Here is a 20270-nt window from a genome sequence, read left to right on the forward strand (position 1 = left end):
AACATCAAAAACAGAGTTCTGACGCGTAAAACAGGAATTAGCGCCAAACGCTGACCTTAGCGCCAGACGCTAAGGCTGGCGCTAGGCGCCAAGCGTAGCGTCAGGCGCTACAGCTGGCGTTTGGCGCTAACTCAGAAATTCACGCGTTTTCTTAAAATTAGATAGAAATTGCCGTACAGGAGGATAAACTCGTATTTTTCCTCAAAAATGTTCTTTGATTTTAATTAAAAATTTGAAAAGTCAACAAAAGTCAATTTATCAATGCTAATTGAATTAGGAATGAAAAGAACCTTCTAGAATAATCTAGAAGACTAAAACCATTCCTAATTGCATTAGGAATGATAAATCCATATTAGGCCCTCTTCTAGATCATTGGGCCGCATGTAAGGCTTAAACCGGGCCCAGTTCAGTAAATTGGCCATAACTTCCTCAATATTCATCGAAATTGGGCTTATAATATATCGTCGGAAAGCTCTTTTCAAGCCCCATCCAACTACACTATTATTAGACCCATATCATGGACCATCCAAACTGGATTGACTGTTTTCTTAAAATAAGTTTTCAAAAACAGAAAGAAGAGAAAAGAAATTAAAACTATCCGCAACACTAAATTTTCCACATTTTCACTTTATTCGATTATGATTCGATGTGAAAGGTACTCATCACTGGGTTTGGTTTTGGGGAGACACAAATGGGTGTCTACAATAGCCAATAGAGGAAATCATCCAGCCATGATATCATCCGGCCAGCCAGTTGAGGATATCATCCAGCCAGTAGAGGATATATATAAATTATTTGATGGAGGATATGTATAACTTGTTTGAGGATATGTATAATTTGTTTGATGATATGTATAACAATGGCGAAACCTCTATTGAAGAGCTCGTACTGAAGGTCATGAGTATAACATAACTTGCTCATTTCTCAACCAAAATTATGCATCTGTCATCAAAATGGTCACAATTCAACATATAATCATATGGGACAACCACAACAATTGTACATAACATAAGAAAGCCTCAATACAATTTTTTGGGCATTTTCTAAAAAATCTGAGAATCTCAAGCACTTATCAAACAATTCAAGCATAAGTTATGGACAAATATAATCAACAATCTTTATTTTTTCTCTCCTCTCCATCCTCTTCAATTCTCTTAAACGTTCTCTCTCTTTCGCCATGAATGACTTCGCTTCTCTCTTTCGCCGTAACCACCACCACTTTGTCATCGGGTGGAAACGTGTTCTTCATCGCAAAAAGATGAAGATGATATATTGCTAATGTATTTAGGATTTCTAAGATGAGGAGGAAATTGAAAAATCTATTGTAGTTGCCGCTTCCAATACTTTGTGAAACAATGTTTGCTGAAGACAAAGGAAGATATGATGAAAAAATGACACGCACAAAAACATTGGGTGCCGCTTCCAATACTTTGTGAAACAATAAAATCAAGGAAGCTAAGCTTTTTAGAACAAAGGCAAGTTGATGTGATACTTGTGACATTGGAATATGAAATTATGGAGCTTTCTAAGGAATAACATGTTTATGTTACTCCTAAATGAAGTTTTTCATGTGGCTTTAATTAAGCGTAATTGTGAATGGGGCTTGCATGATAGCTTCATTAATTCAACGAATAGGCTTGCTTGTTACTTGTTGGTCTTACATTAATTTTTTTTGACAAAAAAAGTAATTAGAAGTATCAATTCGACGGAATTATTTTCAATATGTGATGATATTTGACTGCTAACAACAAAACCAATTAAAACAAATGAATTTGGCCATCAAATAAAAAGCGTTTCTTTATTCCATCTCACATTTTCACTAACTATATTATAAGCTTAGCTTTAAACATCCCCTAAAGATTGCCAAAAGATTTAGATCATCTTTCTTCATGTTTTATGTTTGAAATCTGGAATTTTATCTATCAATCAAACATTTACTCCCTCTGTTACATGTTATTCGCAACAAAGGGTATTATTTGTGAGACATAAAATATTCCTTTGTTGCGAGATTTATGTAACAGAGGAAGTATATGTTATTGGTTATTTTAAAACTTGACTATGTACAAATCAAACTATTGCATATTAATAATGATATGCTATAATATTATGATCAGAACTATGTTTTTATAAATGTGCAAATTAATAAAAACACACACAAAGAATACATTTTTTTTTTTTTTTTTTACATATAGGTAATTAACAAAAAATACTCGTATATAATTTAAAGTAACACGATTAATTGATCTTAAATCACATAAAAATCAACTTTGTAGCACACATAGAATTGAGGTTAGCCAAATTGCACTACCATTATTGAACCAATCATGATCTCACCTAAAAATAGTTATTAGGTTCCATCCCAAATCTTTCATTTTCATCTGAAAGACATAAAGAAAATCCACAAATTCATGACTGAAAACAATATGTTAATGGGACCATTACCAACCAACTAAGGTGGCTTCATTACTTTCGGTCAGCCGACTTTTTCCTTAGTCGGCATTTTCCATTCATTTGATCTTTTGACCCCATTTTCATTTCTTTGATTTTCATGGCTTAATTTGATCACTACGTGCAGATCTGTCTTCATTAATTATAACCCTTGATCATATTTTAATTGCATTCTCTCTCTTATAATCTCAAGACTCAAAAAGTGGCAGCTTTTTTGTTCATTCTCCATTGCACTGAAACTGTTTGATGATTTGCTTCTGAGACAGAGAAAGAGGGTATAAAAACAGAGGATATATGGTTTCTGGGTTTTTGTTTTCTTCACTGAATTTGTAAGAATTTGTTCCTGTTTGTTGTTATTCATTTGTAAATTTGGTAATTTTTCATGGGTTTTGTACTTTTGTTTGGTGGGGTTTAGAATTTGTAGACATATTTGATGATGGATTTTGGAAATTGTGATTTTATTATCATATTCTTTCTTTTTTTGGTTGATCATGTTAGAATTTCCCCTGTTTAGATTGATATTTGCATGGATCGTAATCGAGGAAGTTTTGTTGTTTTCTAGATTTTGATCCCACATGGGATTTGTGTTTGATTTACTGTTGCATTGACAATTTGACATCATCTTGCATGAAGGATGCTATTTGGTGATTTATATCTTAGTTTATAACCTATTGTATCTTTTATAGTTTAACCATGATCATGTTGTATTGGAAAGAGACTTTATTAACAGCTAGCTTATGTAGATAGTGAGTTGAGGTTTTCAGATTGATGGTTTTATGATCTGATCTCTATTATTGTTTTCTTGGTTAATCAGAAGATGTGCTTCAGCTTTCCACCGGTGTTACTGAATTCAACTTGGGTCAGTTAGCGTGCTTCATCTGATTTTGTTTCTTTCCTGTGTTCTGCATATGATTTTGTAATCTGCTGGGATGGACAGATTATTTCGGTTGTCATCCGAATCACAAAAACACCATAGGTCATTTAGGACGGTATTGGCATCAGCTCTACTTGAATGGGTGCTTATTGTTTTGCTTCTTGTTTATGGGCTATTTGGTTACTTGATCACAAAATTTGCTCGTTATTGTGAACTGCCTCTCCCTTGTTTGCTATGTTCAAGGATTGATCACATTCTTGGAAGTGAAAAGGTTGGATTTTACCGGGATATGATATGTGGAAAACACAAGTTGGAGATCTCATCTATGGTCTACTGTCATTTTCATGAGAAGCTTGTTGATGTTCGTGGGATGTGTGAAAGTTGTCTCTTCTCTTTTGCTACAAAAGATAAATCCAATGCTGAAACATACAGGTTATTAGTTGGTAAGTTGGGAGGAGAAGATCTTAGTGGTGTTGATGATGACTCAGTAATTAATGATCAGAAGACTGAGGGCTTGAACATGAAGCATTGTTGCTGTTGCAATGAGCTGTGGACCTCAAGACATCATGCCCAAACATTGCTTCAGACTAAGTCGCTTGGGTTTGATGACACCGACCCTGACTTGCCTATGAGCAGGGAAATTTGCCAAGATCTTATCAATTTGAAAAAGGAAACTAAGTCACTGCAACCATCTGTTGAGAGTGGAAGAAAAACTGAGGTTTCTTTGGATCAATTTGGATACACAGAGCTGAAAGTCACCTCTGATGCTGAATCAGATATTCAGATGTCTGATGCTGAAGACTCAAGACCATTGATGTCTCATGATCCTCTAAGAGACATCATATTAGATTCTACACCAATTAAAACCTTTGTTTCTGTATCCGAAGATGATCTTGTCTCTGACATGCCAGTTGATCTAAAAATTATATCACCTGAACCCTCAGAAACATTACATCTGGCGCAATCCAACATCATTGATCTCCATGACGACCCATCAGTAGCGCCTGCTTCTGCTATTGGTCACGGATTGGAAGAACTTAATTGGCAAGAGATTCATAGTAATCTTGATACATCTGCATCAACAGATTCAAAACCTTTGAATGATGTGTTGAAGTCACAAAATGATGGAAATGTCTTTATCAGCACTCCAGTAGATGGATGTAAGTGGAGAAGATTTGTTCCTTGTATTTTCCTTAATTATCCCATTTTAAGTTTTAATCTTTATTGCAGTGCTCTATATAATTACCCCCCCCCCCTCCTCTGGTGCCTTATTGGTCCTTGTGAAATTTTGATATGAAAGTAATTGGAAAATTAGAAGAGAACTAATGCCACTTTGTTAGTTTGTTACTATAGTGTCAGCTCATTGTGATAATGTTCAGTTCATATCGTTAATTCACTTGAAATAAATTTGAATTGATATGTTTCATATGGTTTAACGATTTTTACCATATAATTCTTTCCACCTGTATCAGTTTTAAGCAGAAGATTTTAAATAAAGTGACACAGTTTGTTATTATATCAGAGAATAATGAACACGTAGGCCATGTTTGGTAAATGGCTTTTTGGTGGCTTTTTGGTTAGCTTTTGGCTTTTTTATGAGGTCAAACAGCCAAAATATGTGTTTGGTAATTGGCTTTTTAGCCAGTGAAAAAGCTGGCTTTTAAGCCAAAATGAAAAAGCTGCTTTGAGTAGCTTTTATGTTGGCTTTTGGCTTGTTGGCCCACAAATTATCTAATAAACAGCCAACTACCAACAATTAATTTACCAAACACTTTTATAAACAGTCAGCTTTAACAGCCAATTTCAAAAGCCATTATAAACAGCCAAACATACCAGCTGGTCAAACAAGCCAAGTGAACCAGCCAACAGCCAACCGCCAACAGCCACTTGCCAAACAAGGCCGTAATCTGGAAATCTCTGAAGTGAGATATTTTGTGATGGAGGGACTAGGAAGCGTATCTTATTATCTGCTTCTTGCCTTAGGCCTGCAATATATACAGGTGTTCCTGGCATAGTATTAAACCCTGATACCTCTGACTTGCATAAGTGGTGGATTTATATAGCGCAAAGGGTAGACACTTGTATACCCTCTGTACAAATATGTTGATGCATATCTTACTAATGATAAGGCTCTAGCAGTCTAGCTTGCTAGCAATTCCTTTACTCCACACTTAACTTATCTCCGGAAGGTCATGGGGTCTGAGTTCACAATCGACTTAAGTTTTCTGTTTTACTTTTCTAATATTTCCCCTTTTTTAATTTCCTCAGTTTTCTAATACCTTTTTTTTTCCTTAAAAATGGGTATTACTTATGAGCTATAACATTGTTTTAGTTTCAGAGGGCATTTATTAAAACAAAATTGAACTATAATATTTTTATAATTGTGCTCACCCTATTTGACAATCCTGGATCTGCTACTGCTTGCAGCAAATATTGAAGATGGAATTGTGGAGGAAAAAGTGGATGTCAATGACTCAAATGACTTGGAAATTGAAGAATCTGGCAACGCGCAAGCATTGGGACATGGAACTGACAAAATTAAGGAGTTTGAGAGCTTGCAAAGTAATACATGTCTTAATAGCTCAAAGGCGAGGTCTGAACATAAGGATGGTGGCTTGCAAAAGCCTAGTCATTTGGATCTTGGTGATGCATATCAGCTAGCTATCAGCAGCAAGGGTAGGCAGTTGTCTGGTAAGCTGGCCGAGCAGCTGTCTGGAAAGGACTCACCAAGAGTCAGTGCAGATTTAAAAATTTTGCTCTCACAATTGTCTCGAGGATCAGAATTTCTTTACAATGATATATTGAGCCCTGGGGTTTCTAGGAATCTTGATGAGCTCAAGGCTTATGATTCATCTACTTCTGTTGGGATGAAACTTTTGCAAAAGAGGCGCTCACTTGAAAGAAATGATTCTAAGACTTCCCTTGATAGAAATGAATCTGGAGTAGACTCGTTGGACTTTAGTATTGTTAGTGAAATTGAAGGAGAAAGTGAACTTGATCGGTTGAGACGGCAACTTGAGCATGATAGAAAGTTATTGATTGCTTTGCTGAAAGAGTTGGAGGAAGAAAGGAATGCTTCTTCTATCGCTGCAAATGAAACAATGGCAATGATCCAGAGACTACAGGAGGAAAAAGCTGCCTTGCAAATGGAAGCCTCACATGACCTAAGGATGATGGAAGAGCAAGCTGAATATGACATGGAAGCTCTTGATAAGTATAACGACCTTGTAACAGAGAAAGAGAAAGAGATTCAAGATTTAGAAGCAGAGCTTGAATATTACCGAACCAAATATCCAGATGAGTCACTTTTGGAGAATGTTGGGGAGTCGACTTCAAATGCATGCACTACTGACAGTGAGAAAAGTAGAGGTGCTCCTAACAATTTTAATGCCTTGGATGAAAACACTAAGATTGGTTCACAAGATCAATTGTTAGTGATTGAAGATGAAAGGAAATATATTTCTGAGTGTCTAATTAATCTGGAGAAAAAGCTCAGTGCTTTCTGCTGCAATAAAGCATACTCAGACTTGACGAATGGTCATCAATCAGAAGAGCAAGGGCAGGATTTATGTGAACCGAAGCTGTTTGGAAGGAGTCAAGTGAAGATAGAAACTGATGAGAATGGCATAATATCAGAAAAAGTTGGCTTCATTCCCACAGGAAGCCATCAGACTTTGATAAGACGTGCTCATTCTTTTAAGAAGTCCAAGTCTGCTGGAGCTGAACAAGGAGCAGTTATGCTTAAGGAAGCTGATATTGTAGCACTTGCTAATGAGGTATCCAGTCTTAGTGAGAGATTACAAGCACTCGAAGCTGACAAGTCTTTTATTGAGCATTCTATCAACACGCTTAAAAATGGAGAGGAAGGCCTAATACAGGAGATTGTATCTCACCTCCGAGAATTACGGAAGATTGGAATCAGAAGGAATGTTAAATTTCACCCACTAGAAAGGTTAGTGCTTTATTGACATTCTTCGTGTCATGTATTATGTCTGTTTTCTTGCATGAGAGGATTTGCCCATTAGTAAAAACCTTGAAATTGTGTTGGGACCAAATTACCTTTATGTTGATCTTGAGTTCCGCTATAATCTTGAATCTTTCCTAGAAATAGATGTGTTCCCCTATAGCTAGGAATCTATGTAAGTATTTACGTATAGATATTATGTGTTGCTTATCCTCTGCATTTAGCTGCACCCTGTTTCTGTTTTTTAGAGAACTCTGAAATCTGAAAAAGGGGGATTCTTAATGTATCTGCTTTACCTGGTACTGAGCTCAAAGATAATTTTTTTGATTGTAAAAATCAAAGTTTTGAACACAATTCTTCAAGCTTAAGTCAAATGCCTTGTAATGGCCTGTAGTCTGTGTTTTAAAATTACACCTTCTGTCCCTTTTTATTTTCTTTTGCTCTTTAACCATAGGGCAGAATACTTAATTGATTATAAAAATTTGATGAAATGAACTTGATCTTGGATAATGAAGCTCAAGCCGTGGGCGCATTCAGTCGTGCTTTGGTGAAATACTTTTTATCACATCTCAAAATTTGGATCTTTGTTGTAAATTTTCTAAACTCATTTCTGGTCCTTTTACATTTGTATTCAACTGTTTAATTTCTTCCTTGAAACTAATCAATTGTCAATTTGTATTTCTTCAACGGTGCAATCATCTCCTACCAGCCTTTTTGTAAATTTTAATGAAGCTTTGACTCTACAGTCTTGTTGTATAGCACATGGTAATAGATTAGCTAGTGCTGAGTGGTTTTGCATTACTTTATTTAAAATCATTCTAAGATAGTACCTGTGACTATTAATCCCCGATCAAAAGGAATTTTCTTTACTCAACATTTTTTGCAAGTATTGTTGAAAATGGCACTTAACTTGTCTCTTATATATCTTTCAGGTAATCATGGCAGAGGTTCTAATATGCTCATCTGACCAGTGAACACTATAAACATTGCAGCGGAAGCGTAAGCCAGTGTCTTTCATATTTCAAAAATCAAAAGAATTGAATCACTTGTTCACTTCTGGGGCGTATATATCTCAGCTTGAAGAGTTCCATCTTGCAACTAATTTATTTGTGCATAGTTTTTGTTTTTCCATTATATTAATTTCTTCTTCTCGGTCTTTTTGTTGTTATGATGATAGTATTGAATGTATGATAACTATGAATCATACTCTTGTTACTAGATTTTAGAAGTAAAAGAGGAGATAGAGAGCTGTTGTATACTTGCATTGTTTAATTTATGGGTGTAAAGTAAGCAGAATACATAAAGGTTGCCTGCTTGCCAACCTTGTATATCAACACTATTACGAATACACAGAGAGTTTAGTTTTGCACAAATCTGTTAATGTTGTATTCATGATGTTAAACTTCTTCGTGGATAATAGAGATAGGGATATAGATATTGCATTTATTATGACAAAACTCATCACTTGATCTAATTCAATTTGGCCCAGAATACTTAATGTCATTAAAGGTCCCAAACTTTGAGCCTAGCAATATACTCAAACCATTAGAGGTCCCATACCGTGGGCCTGACACTAATACCATATTAAATGCGGGTCTGGGCCGCACCCGCAAACTAAGAGAGAGAGTCCACTTCACAAGTCCAATGACGTTCCATCCCAAAACCATATGGCAATAAGAAGAGTAGCCCCTTAGCCTTATAAAGTGTTTAACTCTTTCTTTTTCAACCAATGTGGGACACTTACACGAGGTGACACTTGAGAGGTTTATTATTCAACATCTGAAAATTTACAATGGCAATAGTACCAACTATAAAAAATTTCCCATGGTGATGAGATTAAAAATTCATACTTTATCAAGAACCAAATCTCATCACAACTTAGGCGATTTTATACAATGGCGATAGGACTGAACTTTCATGAACCCAAATACAAGAACCCAAAATAAATTGTATAAAAATTCTACAAAGAACAATTATAAATTCAGAAAAATTTAAGAACAAAAATAAACAATTTTGATAAAAGAAATTCAATTTCACCAACAAAAACATAGTAAGAACAATAGGGAGAAATGTATGGTAATTACAAAGGAAATTAAGATAAAAGAGAGAAAAGGCATTGTAATTGCTTGCTCTTAGGGCTTGAGGAAGAAAGATGAAATATTAAAGGAGATATCAGCGTGGTTTTTTTTTTTTTTTTTTTTTTTTTTTTTTTTTTTTGAATAAAAGATATGAGCGTGGGTTTTGATAGTGTTTAATTTTTTAAAAAACAAAACATCAAAAAATGCTTTGAAATGTTTTAGGTTTTTTGTTTTAGTTTCTCTAAAATTAGTGTAAAGTTGTTTTTTTAAGCTATTTTACCAAACACTGTTTTGTTTTATTTTAGGAGAAAAAAACAAAAAAATCAAAAACGACAATGATGCCAAACACACCCTTAAGCTATTAGTACTTCGTATGATGAAAAAGTTGTTATAACACTTTCAATTACACTACTTCAAACCTACCACAAGTACCACCTCAAAACAACACAATCTTTTATATTGAAAAAACACAAATTCTCTATAAAAAAAAACAGGTGTACGTTAATTTATTATAAGACAGGTTTAAGTTATCTTAAAAGTATTTAAAATTACCCTTTATACTTAAAAAGTTATTATTTTTCTAATAATAAATTTCATCTTACAAAAGAACTTATTATGTACTAGATTAATCATAATAGTCTTTATAGTACGTAATCATGCATCTATAAGAAATTACATATTAAAATAAAATTCAAACCAACGACAAATTAAAGTTACCCTTTAAGGGGTTAAGAGCAACTCCAATGGTTGTAGCTAGGGACTTGCTTGCAATTCTTAACAGTTTGTAGCTACTAGTTTTTTCATTGGAGCTAAAAAGTACAATTAGTTGTCCAAGCTAATTTGCTTGAGAAAAAAGTTTCCAATTTTTTTTGAAGATTAATATATTAAAATAATTAAATTTATAAATCTAACTGAGAAAGTCAAGCTTATTTAATTAGCAAGCTATTAGATAACCATTAGGACACAAAATAGCTACAAAGAGGATTCGCTTAAAATTATACGTGGCATACCAAGTTAATTTAACAATTATCTTATCATTGAAGATGCTCTAAAGTTAGCATAAAAATAGTTAAAGTTACCCTTAAATGGATCGTCTTACAATAAAATTAATGTACACTCGCCTTATACTACTTGAGAATATCTTTCTTGTCAAATGATATCATCCATACTCCATAAACAGTTCCATACAATTTTCTATAAAAAAAAAGAAAAAAATGATGCAACAAATTAAGAGGATGTTGGATATAAGAAACCAAGTATGAATTAACTTTTATGTCCTCTCCTCCTCATATCTCGAAGAAATTATCATTTTTTTTTACCTCAAATCACAAGATAAAATCCTATTTAAGTACAATCAATCCATGTTGCAAAAACAAAACACAATATTAATTAGGAAACATTTGCTACATTTTTTTATTTATTAATCTAAATAATGGTTGTATTATTAAAAATATGTACCTTCCTAAGTGAAGGGGCTCATTTAAAATGAATGAGCTAAGTATAGCAACCATGATAAAGGTGAGTGGGCTAAACATTGTAGTAAAAAATGAGTTATTGTCGCGTTACATCATGTAGTTAAAATCATCATTAGATTAGAAGAGGTAATTGTCTATTGCCTACAATTAAACCAATCAAATCAGATTAGTAATCATCAAATAAAACAAATTTTAATAATAATTTAAAAATAATATACTAAAAATCTTATAAGATAATACATCATGGTGAAAACAATTCGCCAATATCCCAATTTATGATCCTTAATTTGTGGCAAATATTGCACATTAAATTGCTCTTATTCCCAATATTAGTTCTGAAGCTCTCGAGGAATCTGGGTAACATTCTAATAACTTGCCTCATAATGTTAATCAAACCATACACATTGAGTTTTATGAGAAACTTGGTACTCAATTATAGAAGAGGTAAAGTTAACAAAATCTAAATAAAATACACTATTATACGGCTATACCTCAATTACATTTGACAACGCTGAAAAGAAAATGCTGCCAAAGCCAATAGCCGTAAGAATGTCATATAATCATGATATTTCAACACATGTGACTCTTGGCGTTCTTATGATATATGTGGACAACCTCGGGAACTTATAGCTCATGGATCAACTCCCTTATAAAAGGTAAGAATTATAGCTCCAACAATGGGTATAATCACACCTAACACTTTAGATTTTCAAAATCAGCTATGTACGTTTAAATTCTCCTTCCTAATCAACAGAAACTCATTACAATAAATTAACAAGCTTTATGTATTAAGTAAAATTTCAAATTAATTGCAATTACCTATAAGTCAAAAGAACACTTTATCTTAACTCACAAATTATCAACTACAAAATGATACATATTTTTAAATTATATTATTTTTGTACATTTTTTTTTTTAGGATATTATTTTTGCAATATATTATTTTTGTACATATATTGTACATATAAGTAATATATTGTTTGCATCTATTAAACCATTTTGTATATATTAAATTTAAGATCAATATCGGATATTATTTCCTTATAATGATTAATGTATTGGTTTTATAATAAAATAGATGTAATTAAAGATATTGAAAAAGTTAAAAAATAATCGATAAAGTAATATATTAATAAATTACGTAACATCATTTAAAAATTAATAAATCCCTTAACACTATGAAGTATGTAAGTATATTAGTATATAGTATAGATAGATTATAGATGTGCTCAATCAGCATAAGCTTCTTGGTGTTATATCCATATTTGGTAGCTATGTTTTTTCAGCTGCCTTAATTGTTATTGAGGTATTAAATTTATCAATTTACATTAATTAATTATGATAAGTTATTATTAACTAATGAGCTTGTTTATATACCTCCCTTTTCATAATTTAAATTTAGTTTATAATATTATTTTTAATCTAGAGGACATGTTGTTGCAAATGTATCATAATTCTCCATAATCTAGTGTATTCATAGTAGACATGGGAGCAATTTATTGACGGTTTGATTTCACTATCATGACACTCTACATGGTATAACATTTTCGTATTACCAAAATTAGTAATTTGATTACGTTTATAAGTTATTAATAAACTTTATTAAGTAACTGATTGGTTAATTTGTTAATTTTTAACTTAATAGACGATTATAGCTTCGGAACTCATGATGATCCTAACGACTTGGTGTATCGCGGAAAATGGGTCTTTTCAGTTCATCTTGTATGTGGCTAGCTGGCCACTGCGCAACCACTTATAAAAGAACAAAGTAACCCTTATAACACCGACCAAGTAACTCATCTAATAATGTCCGAGTAACCCCTATAATACTAACCGAGTAACCCTATAACACTGACGAAGTAACTTCTTTAACACTGGCCAAGTAACCATATTAAACTAACAAAGTAACCCTATATTAATAGTTGGACACACGGTGTGGCTTGCCACATATAACAATTTGTGATTTAATTAACTATATTTTCTCTTACAACTTATTACTCTATAATATATGCTATATCCTGTAAAAATTAAGTAGTTGCGTGCTACACATACAATATTGTAGGGATTGGAACGAAGGGGGTCACAATAACACCACAATGTCATACAATTAAGATAATCAACCAAATACTCTTACCAATCAACCCAAACTAATTCACCAGGCCAAGATCAATTCACCAACTAAACCAAGTAGTGGACAGCAACAACAATTCAACAAAGAACAAACAAGCAATAATAATTCAATCAATATAGAGAATTATATGAGGAAAACTAACCTCTTCGATGTGAATAGTACACAACCACAGAATCTCTTGAGAAGTCCACCCTTAATATTCTCTTATTAATAATTGAGGGTAAAATAAAATCAAAATCAGTTTACATAAGGTTTACATACAACCACCAATATGTACCAAACAATAAGAGATGAAAATGGAACAAAAGGAATTGAAATCACCAAAAGAGATGAAAATAGGGAACAAAAGAAGTGAAAATCACCAAAAGGAATAAAAAGCCACGAGACCTTTTCAGAAGTCCACCCATAATCTTCTGTTTTTAATAAGAAATGAAGAAAATGGAAGGAAAAGTCTCATTCACAAAATCTTTCATTTTCTTCCCAAAATTGGAGGAATTTGGGAGGAAAGAAAGAAATTAAATATTTCAAGTTTAAAATTAGTTTTTCCCTCCCTTCTCTTCCTTTATTAATATGATTGTAGGAAATATTTCAAGCATTACCCCTAACTTGAACCCCACTGTGATCATACAGTTAAGCATGATGGCGTCCAAAGGGAAAGAAGATAGAGCAAAAGAGTCGCCAACAAGTTTTAGGAATTTGTAAACCGTTCATAAGGTGAAGGTTACACCCCTTAACGATCCAGGAGATTGTTAACTCCAATAGGTCTGGAACCATGACTGGAAGTTCGGGGATGAAGGTACAAATCCAACCTAAAAGAGATTGAACCTGCCCTAATAATAGGCCTCTACTTTATTCTGATCGTATTCATGTGCACTTTCTGACTAACATGCAATCATTAGGTTTACCCTAAACCTATTTATCTATGTTGGTTGAATATTAATGCACAAACAAAACTATTATTGGCGTTCACTTGAATTATAATCATATTAACCCTAAATAAGATTATTAATTATCTTATTAAGCGTGATTACAAGTACCAATTCCCTTTAAACATGCATAAAAGGCGTGATCAAGCAATAAAAAATAATAAACATCAAACAACATAATAATAATCATAATCAACATAATTATAATAATAATCACGATCATGATCATAATCATGTTAAAGCATAATAATTGCAAGATCCTAGGCATGATACTAACAAGATTAATAACAAACCTTAGCATGTCACTAAACATAAAAATCAAAGCTTTAGCCCTAACATGATACTAACATGAATATTAGGAAACGAATAGGAAGCATCGCAGGAATCACAATTGTCATATTTGATATTAGAAATTATAGTTATTACACTAAACATGATACTAGGAAGTAGGAAGATCAAAACATCCTAACATGATACTAGAAATTAAAATAACAACCTAAACATGATTTCTATATCATAATATCAATAAATCAATTAAAGCACTTACTTGGATGCCTCGTACCTCTTTCTAATAACAAAATACACACGTTAGTAACTTCAAGAAAAATAATAATCAAACAATTAAATTAAATAATCAAAAGAGAGATTTGGGACCAAACCCTCAGAAATTAAAACCTTTCACGTCTAGAGCGAAGACAACTTCGAACTTGGCTAGGTGTTTCTAGATCTTGTGAATGCAGAATTTTGTGTGCAAAAGCTAGTTTAGAAAAGAGAGAGAGAGAGAGAGAGAGAGAGGGAGAGAGTAATCAAGAGATTCTTGATGAGACTTGGTGATTGAAAACGGAGGTTTTAGGAGGCTATTTATAGAGAAAATCAGCCGGATATGATAAAAAACAAATCAGAGTTTTGAAAAGAATAAAACACGACCGCAACGCCAAACACGCGCCTGTCGCCAAACGCTGGAGTGCAGCGCCAAACACTAGGTCTGTCGCCAGATGCCAGGTCTGTCGCCAGACGCTGGTCCTGTCGCCAGCCAGACGCTGGAAATAAATTTCCACGCATTTTCTTATTTTGATAAAATTTAGCTGTACGAGAGGGTAAAATTATATTTTCCTTAAAAACACTTCTTTTATTCTAATTAAAACTCTTAAAAGTCAACTAAAGTCAATTTATCAATGCTAATTAAATTATGAATGATAAATCAATATTAGGCCCTCCTCTAGATTATTGGGCCGCATATAAATATCAAACCGGACCCAGTTTATTATTTTGGCCATAACTTCCTCATTATTCATCGGAATTGGGCTTATAACACATCGTTGGAAAGCTCTTTTCGAACCCGACCCAACTATACTATTATTGGACCCTTGTCATGGACCAAACCAAACTGGATTGATTGTTTTCTTAAAATAGGTTTTCAAAAACAAAGAGAAAGAAAAGAATTAAAAACTAACCGCAACACTAGACTTTCCACACTTTCAGCTCATTCGATTATGATTTGACGTGAAAGGTACTCATCACTGGGTTTGGTTTTGGGGACACACAAATGAGTGTCTACAATGATACTCCCTCTGTTTTATAATTAGAAGCCTATTTTTCTTTATTATGTGAGTAATAAATGTTAGAAATTGACTTTTAATTATGAAACGGAGGGAGTAATAAATAATAGATTCTCTTCAATTTTTTTTTTATTTTTTTTGAAAGAATAATAATAGTGTATTCTATTCTTTTCCTTTACTTATATCAAAATAGAACATTTTTTTTACAAGAAGAAAAGAGATTTCATTTATGAATAATAACCAAACGACACTCACAAAAAATTCCCAGGAAATCTAAAATTCCAACACAAGTACAAATTAACTTACAACTAGTTACATTGCAGATTTGATCAACGATCGCCTTAATAAAAACTTCATCTGAAGCAATACAATCTGTGAGTTAGCACTAATTCGGCTTGAGTTCCACGGATTAGTAGTTGCTTAGGTGAAAAAACTCATATGGCCTTCTAGATACTTTTGAAGACCGCGAAACCCTAAATCTTCAATCTTTAGCAGACGAACAAAAAAATAAATTAAGCCTAATAAAATAAGCACCATCATAAAGACTAGATCCATTGAAAGCAATTTAAAAGTTTTTTGGGGCTTACCACCGGTAAAAACACTGGTGGAAACTCCTACAAAAATTTACAATTGAGATCAGAAAAAAAAAAAAAAAAAAAAGAGAAAAGAAAAGACTGAAAGAAAACCTTCAAAAAAAGTAGAAAAAATCTAGCAATGGAGGTTAGAAAAACCCTCCTAAGAAGAAACCTTAAAGGGAACCAAAAAAACCCTCCCAAAGAGTAAACCTAGAGGGAACTAAATTGTCCATTACCTAGTTTTTACAGCTTGACAACCCATTAATATCAAACTAGAACATTGGATGATATAGTTTTTCTTTATTTTATTTTCCCTTCTTTTTTTTTTACTAATATTGAAACAAACAAAGCCTAAACTGAAATATAATACGGAGTAGATCGAAATATGTTATGATAAATCAAAAAGGAATGACAAATTGATATAAAGGACCTAAATAATTCAATTTACAAGTCTATTATATATTATATTATTGTTGTTAACTTGATTACCTTTACTAATTCTTCTTTGTGATCTTATTCAACGCTTATTATTGATGTGAAAGTATATTGTTATTTACTAGATTTGCTTTACTAATTCTCCTTCATATCTTATTACTTTCCATTTATTATGTCTTTCTCACATTATCTAAACAAGGTTAGAGGCGCACGCAATGCGTGCAAAAAATATAAGATGTTTTAAATAGTTTAAATATTATTTAGAAAAATTCATGTGTAATGAGAAAACATATCGTATAACTCAACATGTTAAAAAAACACTACTCCGTATATACTTATATCCTTCCAAATCTTATTGATGTTTCTAATTAATATTTATTCCATTCAAAGATGAATTAATACACCGAAACTTTTAAGATTTTCTCCTTATTAGTTATCAAACTTAAAATTTTCTCCCAAAATAAAAACTGTGCGCATTAATAAAGAGCGAATACTTATAAAATATTACTAAATAATCAATTGCAATCACTTGATCAATAAATTATATTTACTACTTCATACCAAAATTACCAACCAAAAAACAATCAAATTTAACCGAAACTTTGGCAACCACTGTAATAGGCCATAAGAGCATCTCCAATGGTGTTTTTTAAGGACTTGCTTGCAAATATGAAAAATAATAAAAATGTTGCTTAACCATTGGAGCACTATTAAAATACCTGCTCTCTTGAGTAGTACTGCCGAGTTAAGCTACACTGCTTAAAGATATTAAACATTTATAAATTAAATTAAAAATATCATTTTTTATCTTTTTCTACAAAAATAAATATTAAGATATTATTTTCATTATTATCAACTGACATATGTATTGAGGATGAACAACCCAAAGTTTTTATTTCAAAATTTCTTAATATTTATTTCAAAATTTCAAAAGTCTCCTAAAAAAAACTGACATATAGATAAGTGATATTGACCTTTTTTTTTGGTGAGAAGATTTTTTTATTTTTATTTTTATTATTTTTTTTTTAATAGGAGTTTACAAGACAATAGGTTTTACGTAACAAATTCACTCGTAATGTAATGATTGTAATCTGTATCTTTCACTTTTCATAGTTATTTTTTATTATTTTTTTTAATTATTTATTTTTTTTATTTTTACAATTTTAAATAAAAATAATATTGATGTGGAAAATCAAGCTACAACTACCATTGAAGTACTTTTTAGCTTAAAAAGGTTGTACCTCTAAAAGTTGACATGGCAAAGCAAGCTACAAGCCTTTGTAGCTTACCATTGGAGTTGCTTTAACCTTTTACTTCCTCTAACCAAAACAAATGACAAATTAAATTACAAAAAATCAACTATACAGAAATATATATATATATATATATATATATATATATATATATATATATATATATATATATATATATATATATATATATATATATATATATATATATATATATATATATATATATATATATATATATATATATATATATATATATATATATATATATATATATATATATATATATATAAACTAACAAAGTATTCAACAAATTATCCAAGTACGTAGAAAAATTCTTAATATTAAGCCACCTACAAATTTTCTATGTAAATAACAAAGTATTGCGGATCGATATAAAATTTATCCGAGTTTACTTAAAGAAATAATGAAGAACAACTGAAGATACTTACAAAAATTATCCATGTAAAATTAGTGAGTGGAAGATTTAGATTACAATGAAATCCTGAAAAAGTGATGCAACTTAAATATATAAATATTTTTTGTCAACCTACTTCGTATATAAATAATTACTTAACGTATGAAATATTAGATTATAACCCATGAAAAAAAGGAAAGATTAGTACGACGTACTATATAAAATGAAAAGTGAACTGAAATCAGTATATCTATTCTGTAAAAAAAAAAAAAAAAAAAAAAAAAAAAAAAAAAAAAAAAAAAGTATAATTATATAATATAATTATTGTATAAACCATTAGATTATAGTCATTATACCCATGAAAAAAGGAAAGGAAAAAGGAAAGATCTATAAAAGTAAAAGACGAAATAAAAAGAAAAACTAACATGAGAAAAAGTGATGCAAATGTATTAGTATATATATAGTATATAAATGTATGCAATTGAATAGTATGCAAAACAACAAAAGAGAAGTTTTGAAGTGGTAAGTAAACCGAATAAATAGGCTAATAACCGCCTAAGAGAAGTTATTTTTGTTGAATATACCGCCTAAAGGAAGTTTTTTTTTTTTTTAAGATGTAATTATGCATAAAGAAAAGGGCATTTTGGGAAAAGTCAAATTTATCAACCAAAATGGCCTTTCTCTTTATATAGTACTATAGATCTCTAAGGACTTGATAAGAACGACTTTTTTTTATTTTTATTTTTTTTTTCTCATAACATGAAATTATTTGAAACAAATACAATTACACAAGCTAAGACTAATGTTGATTTAAAATTACAAATTCTACTTTTGTAACTATAATTAAAAAAATAATCGCACAAGATCATTGTAAGGGTTACAACAAAAGGTATAAAATAGAAAAATATGTGCCAGTGAAGAATCGAAATCAGTAACAACATGTCAATGTTTGCATATCTATCAATTAATTAAAGCTAGCTTTCATCACATAGCTTCTTGAGTTACTTAAAAAATTTCAAACATTATATTATGAACTGTTGTGTCGTTTTAAGATATGAGCTTACCAAAGACAACTTCTTGTGTTACTAAAATACTATCAAACAACAATGTTTGAAATTATTGGGGGGTTTTCGCCATTGTCCACGACCTTACACCATTTACAACTATTATTGTTATCGGCCTTCAAATGTCATATTTATTTATTTATCAATAGGTTAATTTTGTATCTTTAACAATTATTGTAATTCCAACTCAAAATACAAAATCATTTGAAATCGAGAAGAAGAACAAGAAGACTCATTTCAGTAGTCCGGTAGATAAAGGATATATTCTGCAAATAGGCCCATTTCCTTGGAGACGATTAATGGTGGAAAAATAAATCATTGTAATTGCAAATAATTACACTAGTTTCCACAATTTTATTCTGTTTCTCTTACCTATTTCTTTTTCTTTCTTTTTTTTTGGTTGCTTTGAATCTCTGAACTTTGGCCTCCTCCTTCATCATTCACCATATTCATCAGCCCCATAAAAGTTGAAAATAATTACACCAATTTACATTCTTAATTAAAACTTGAAATTCTTAATAATCTCACGTGGTTTAATTTTTCCAATTAAATTCGATTAATTTGTCCAATTACATCGATTAATTTGACTGAGGATGTCTTTCAAGATTATATAACGATAATGAAGCAGATTCAAAGTTTTTTTTTCCCACCTTCCATGGTCACCCTTTAGCTATTTCTCTAGAACGATGTTCATAAAGAAATGAACAGTTTTCTTAAATAAATAAAAAAAAATAAAAAAATAAAAATAAAAATAGAAATATATTAAATTACTAGCTTTGGAAATGACAAAACATTTGAATTTTAAACATTATATTAAATAAAAAATTTCAATTCAAATTTGAATGAAAATTTACAATTAGTGGAGTTTGGGGCCATATTAACTACCAATAATATGCTGCCATATAATAATGTATGTGGCTCCTACATACACATACATTGGATGTATGTGTAGCTTTTTTGCTTCAAATCTACCATGAGTACCACCCTCAAAATCAACGCACTCTTTTATATTGAAAAAACACAAATTCTTTAAAAAGGCGAATTTACGTTAATTTATTGTAAAACGAGTTAAA

At 31.4% G+C, this 20270-nt stretch overlaps 1 protein-coding gene across 1 annotated transcript; it reads left to right on the top strand.

The window, feature by feature from the left end:
• Positions 1 to 2468: 2468 nt before the first annotated feature.
• Positions 2469 to 8651, top strand: LOC145626716 (myosin-binding protein 1-like). Its single transcript, XM_081679180.1, has 4 exons — positions 2469 to 2777; positions 3263 to 4482; positions 5750 to 7274; positions 8219 to 8651. The coding sequence occupies exons 2-4, from the start codon at positions 3378 to 3380 to the stop codon at positions 8220 to 8222; spliced, it is 2634 nt and encodes an 877-aa protein (XP_081535306.1). The 5' UTR covers positions 2469 to 2777; positions 3263 to 3377; the 3' UTR covers positions 8223 to 8651.
• The last annotated feature ends 11619 nt before the right edge of the window (positions 8652 to 20270 follow it).

Source organism: Chenopodium album, chromosome 4 (assembly GCF_948465745.1).
Source record: "Chenopodium album chromosome 4, dcCheAlbu1.1, whole genome shotgun sequence".
NCBI lineage: Eukaryota > Viridiplantae > Streptophyta > Magnoliopsida > Caryophyllales > Amaranthaceae > Chenopodium > Chenopodium album.

Excerpts from the sequence above, each read along its gene's own strand:
- LOC145626716 (XM_081679180.1), top strand. The coding sequence starts at position 3,378 with ATGGACAGATTATTTCGGTTGTCATCCGAATCACAAAAACACCATAGG. Across the intron at positions 4,483-5,749 it reads CAGCACTCCAGTAGATGGAT|CAAATATTGAAGATGGAATT; the intron begins GTAAGTGGAGAA and ends TACTGCTTGCAG.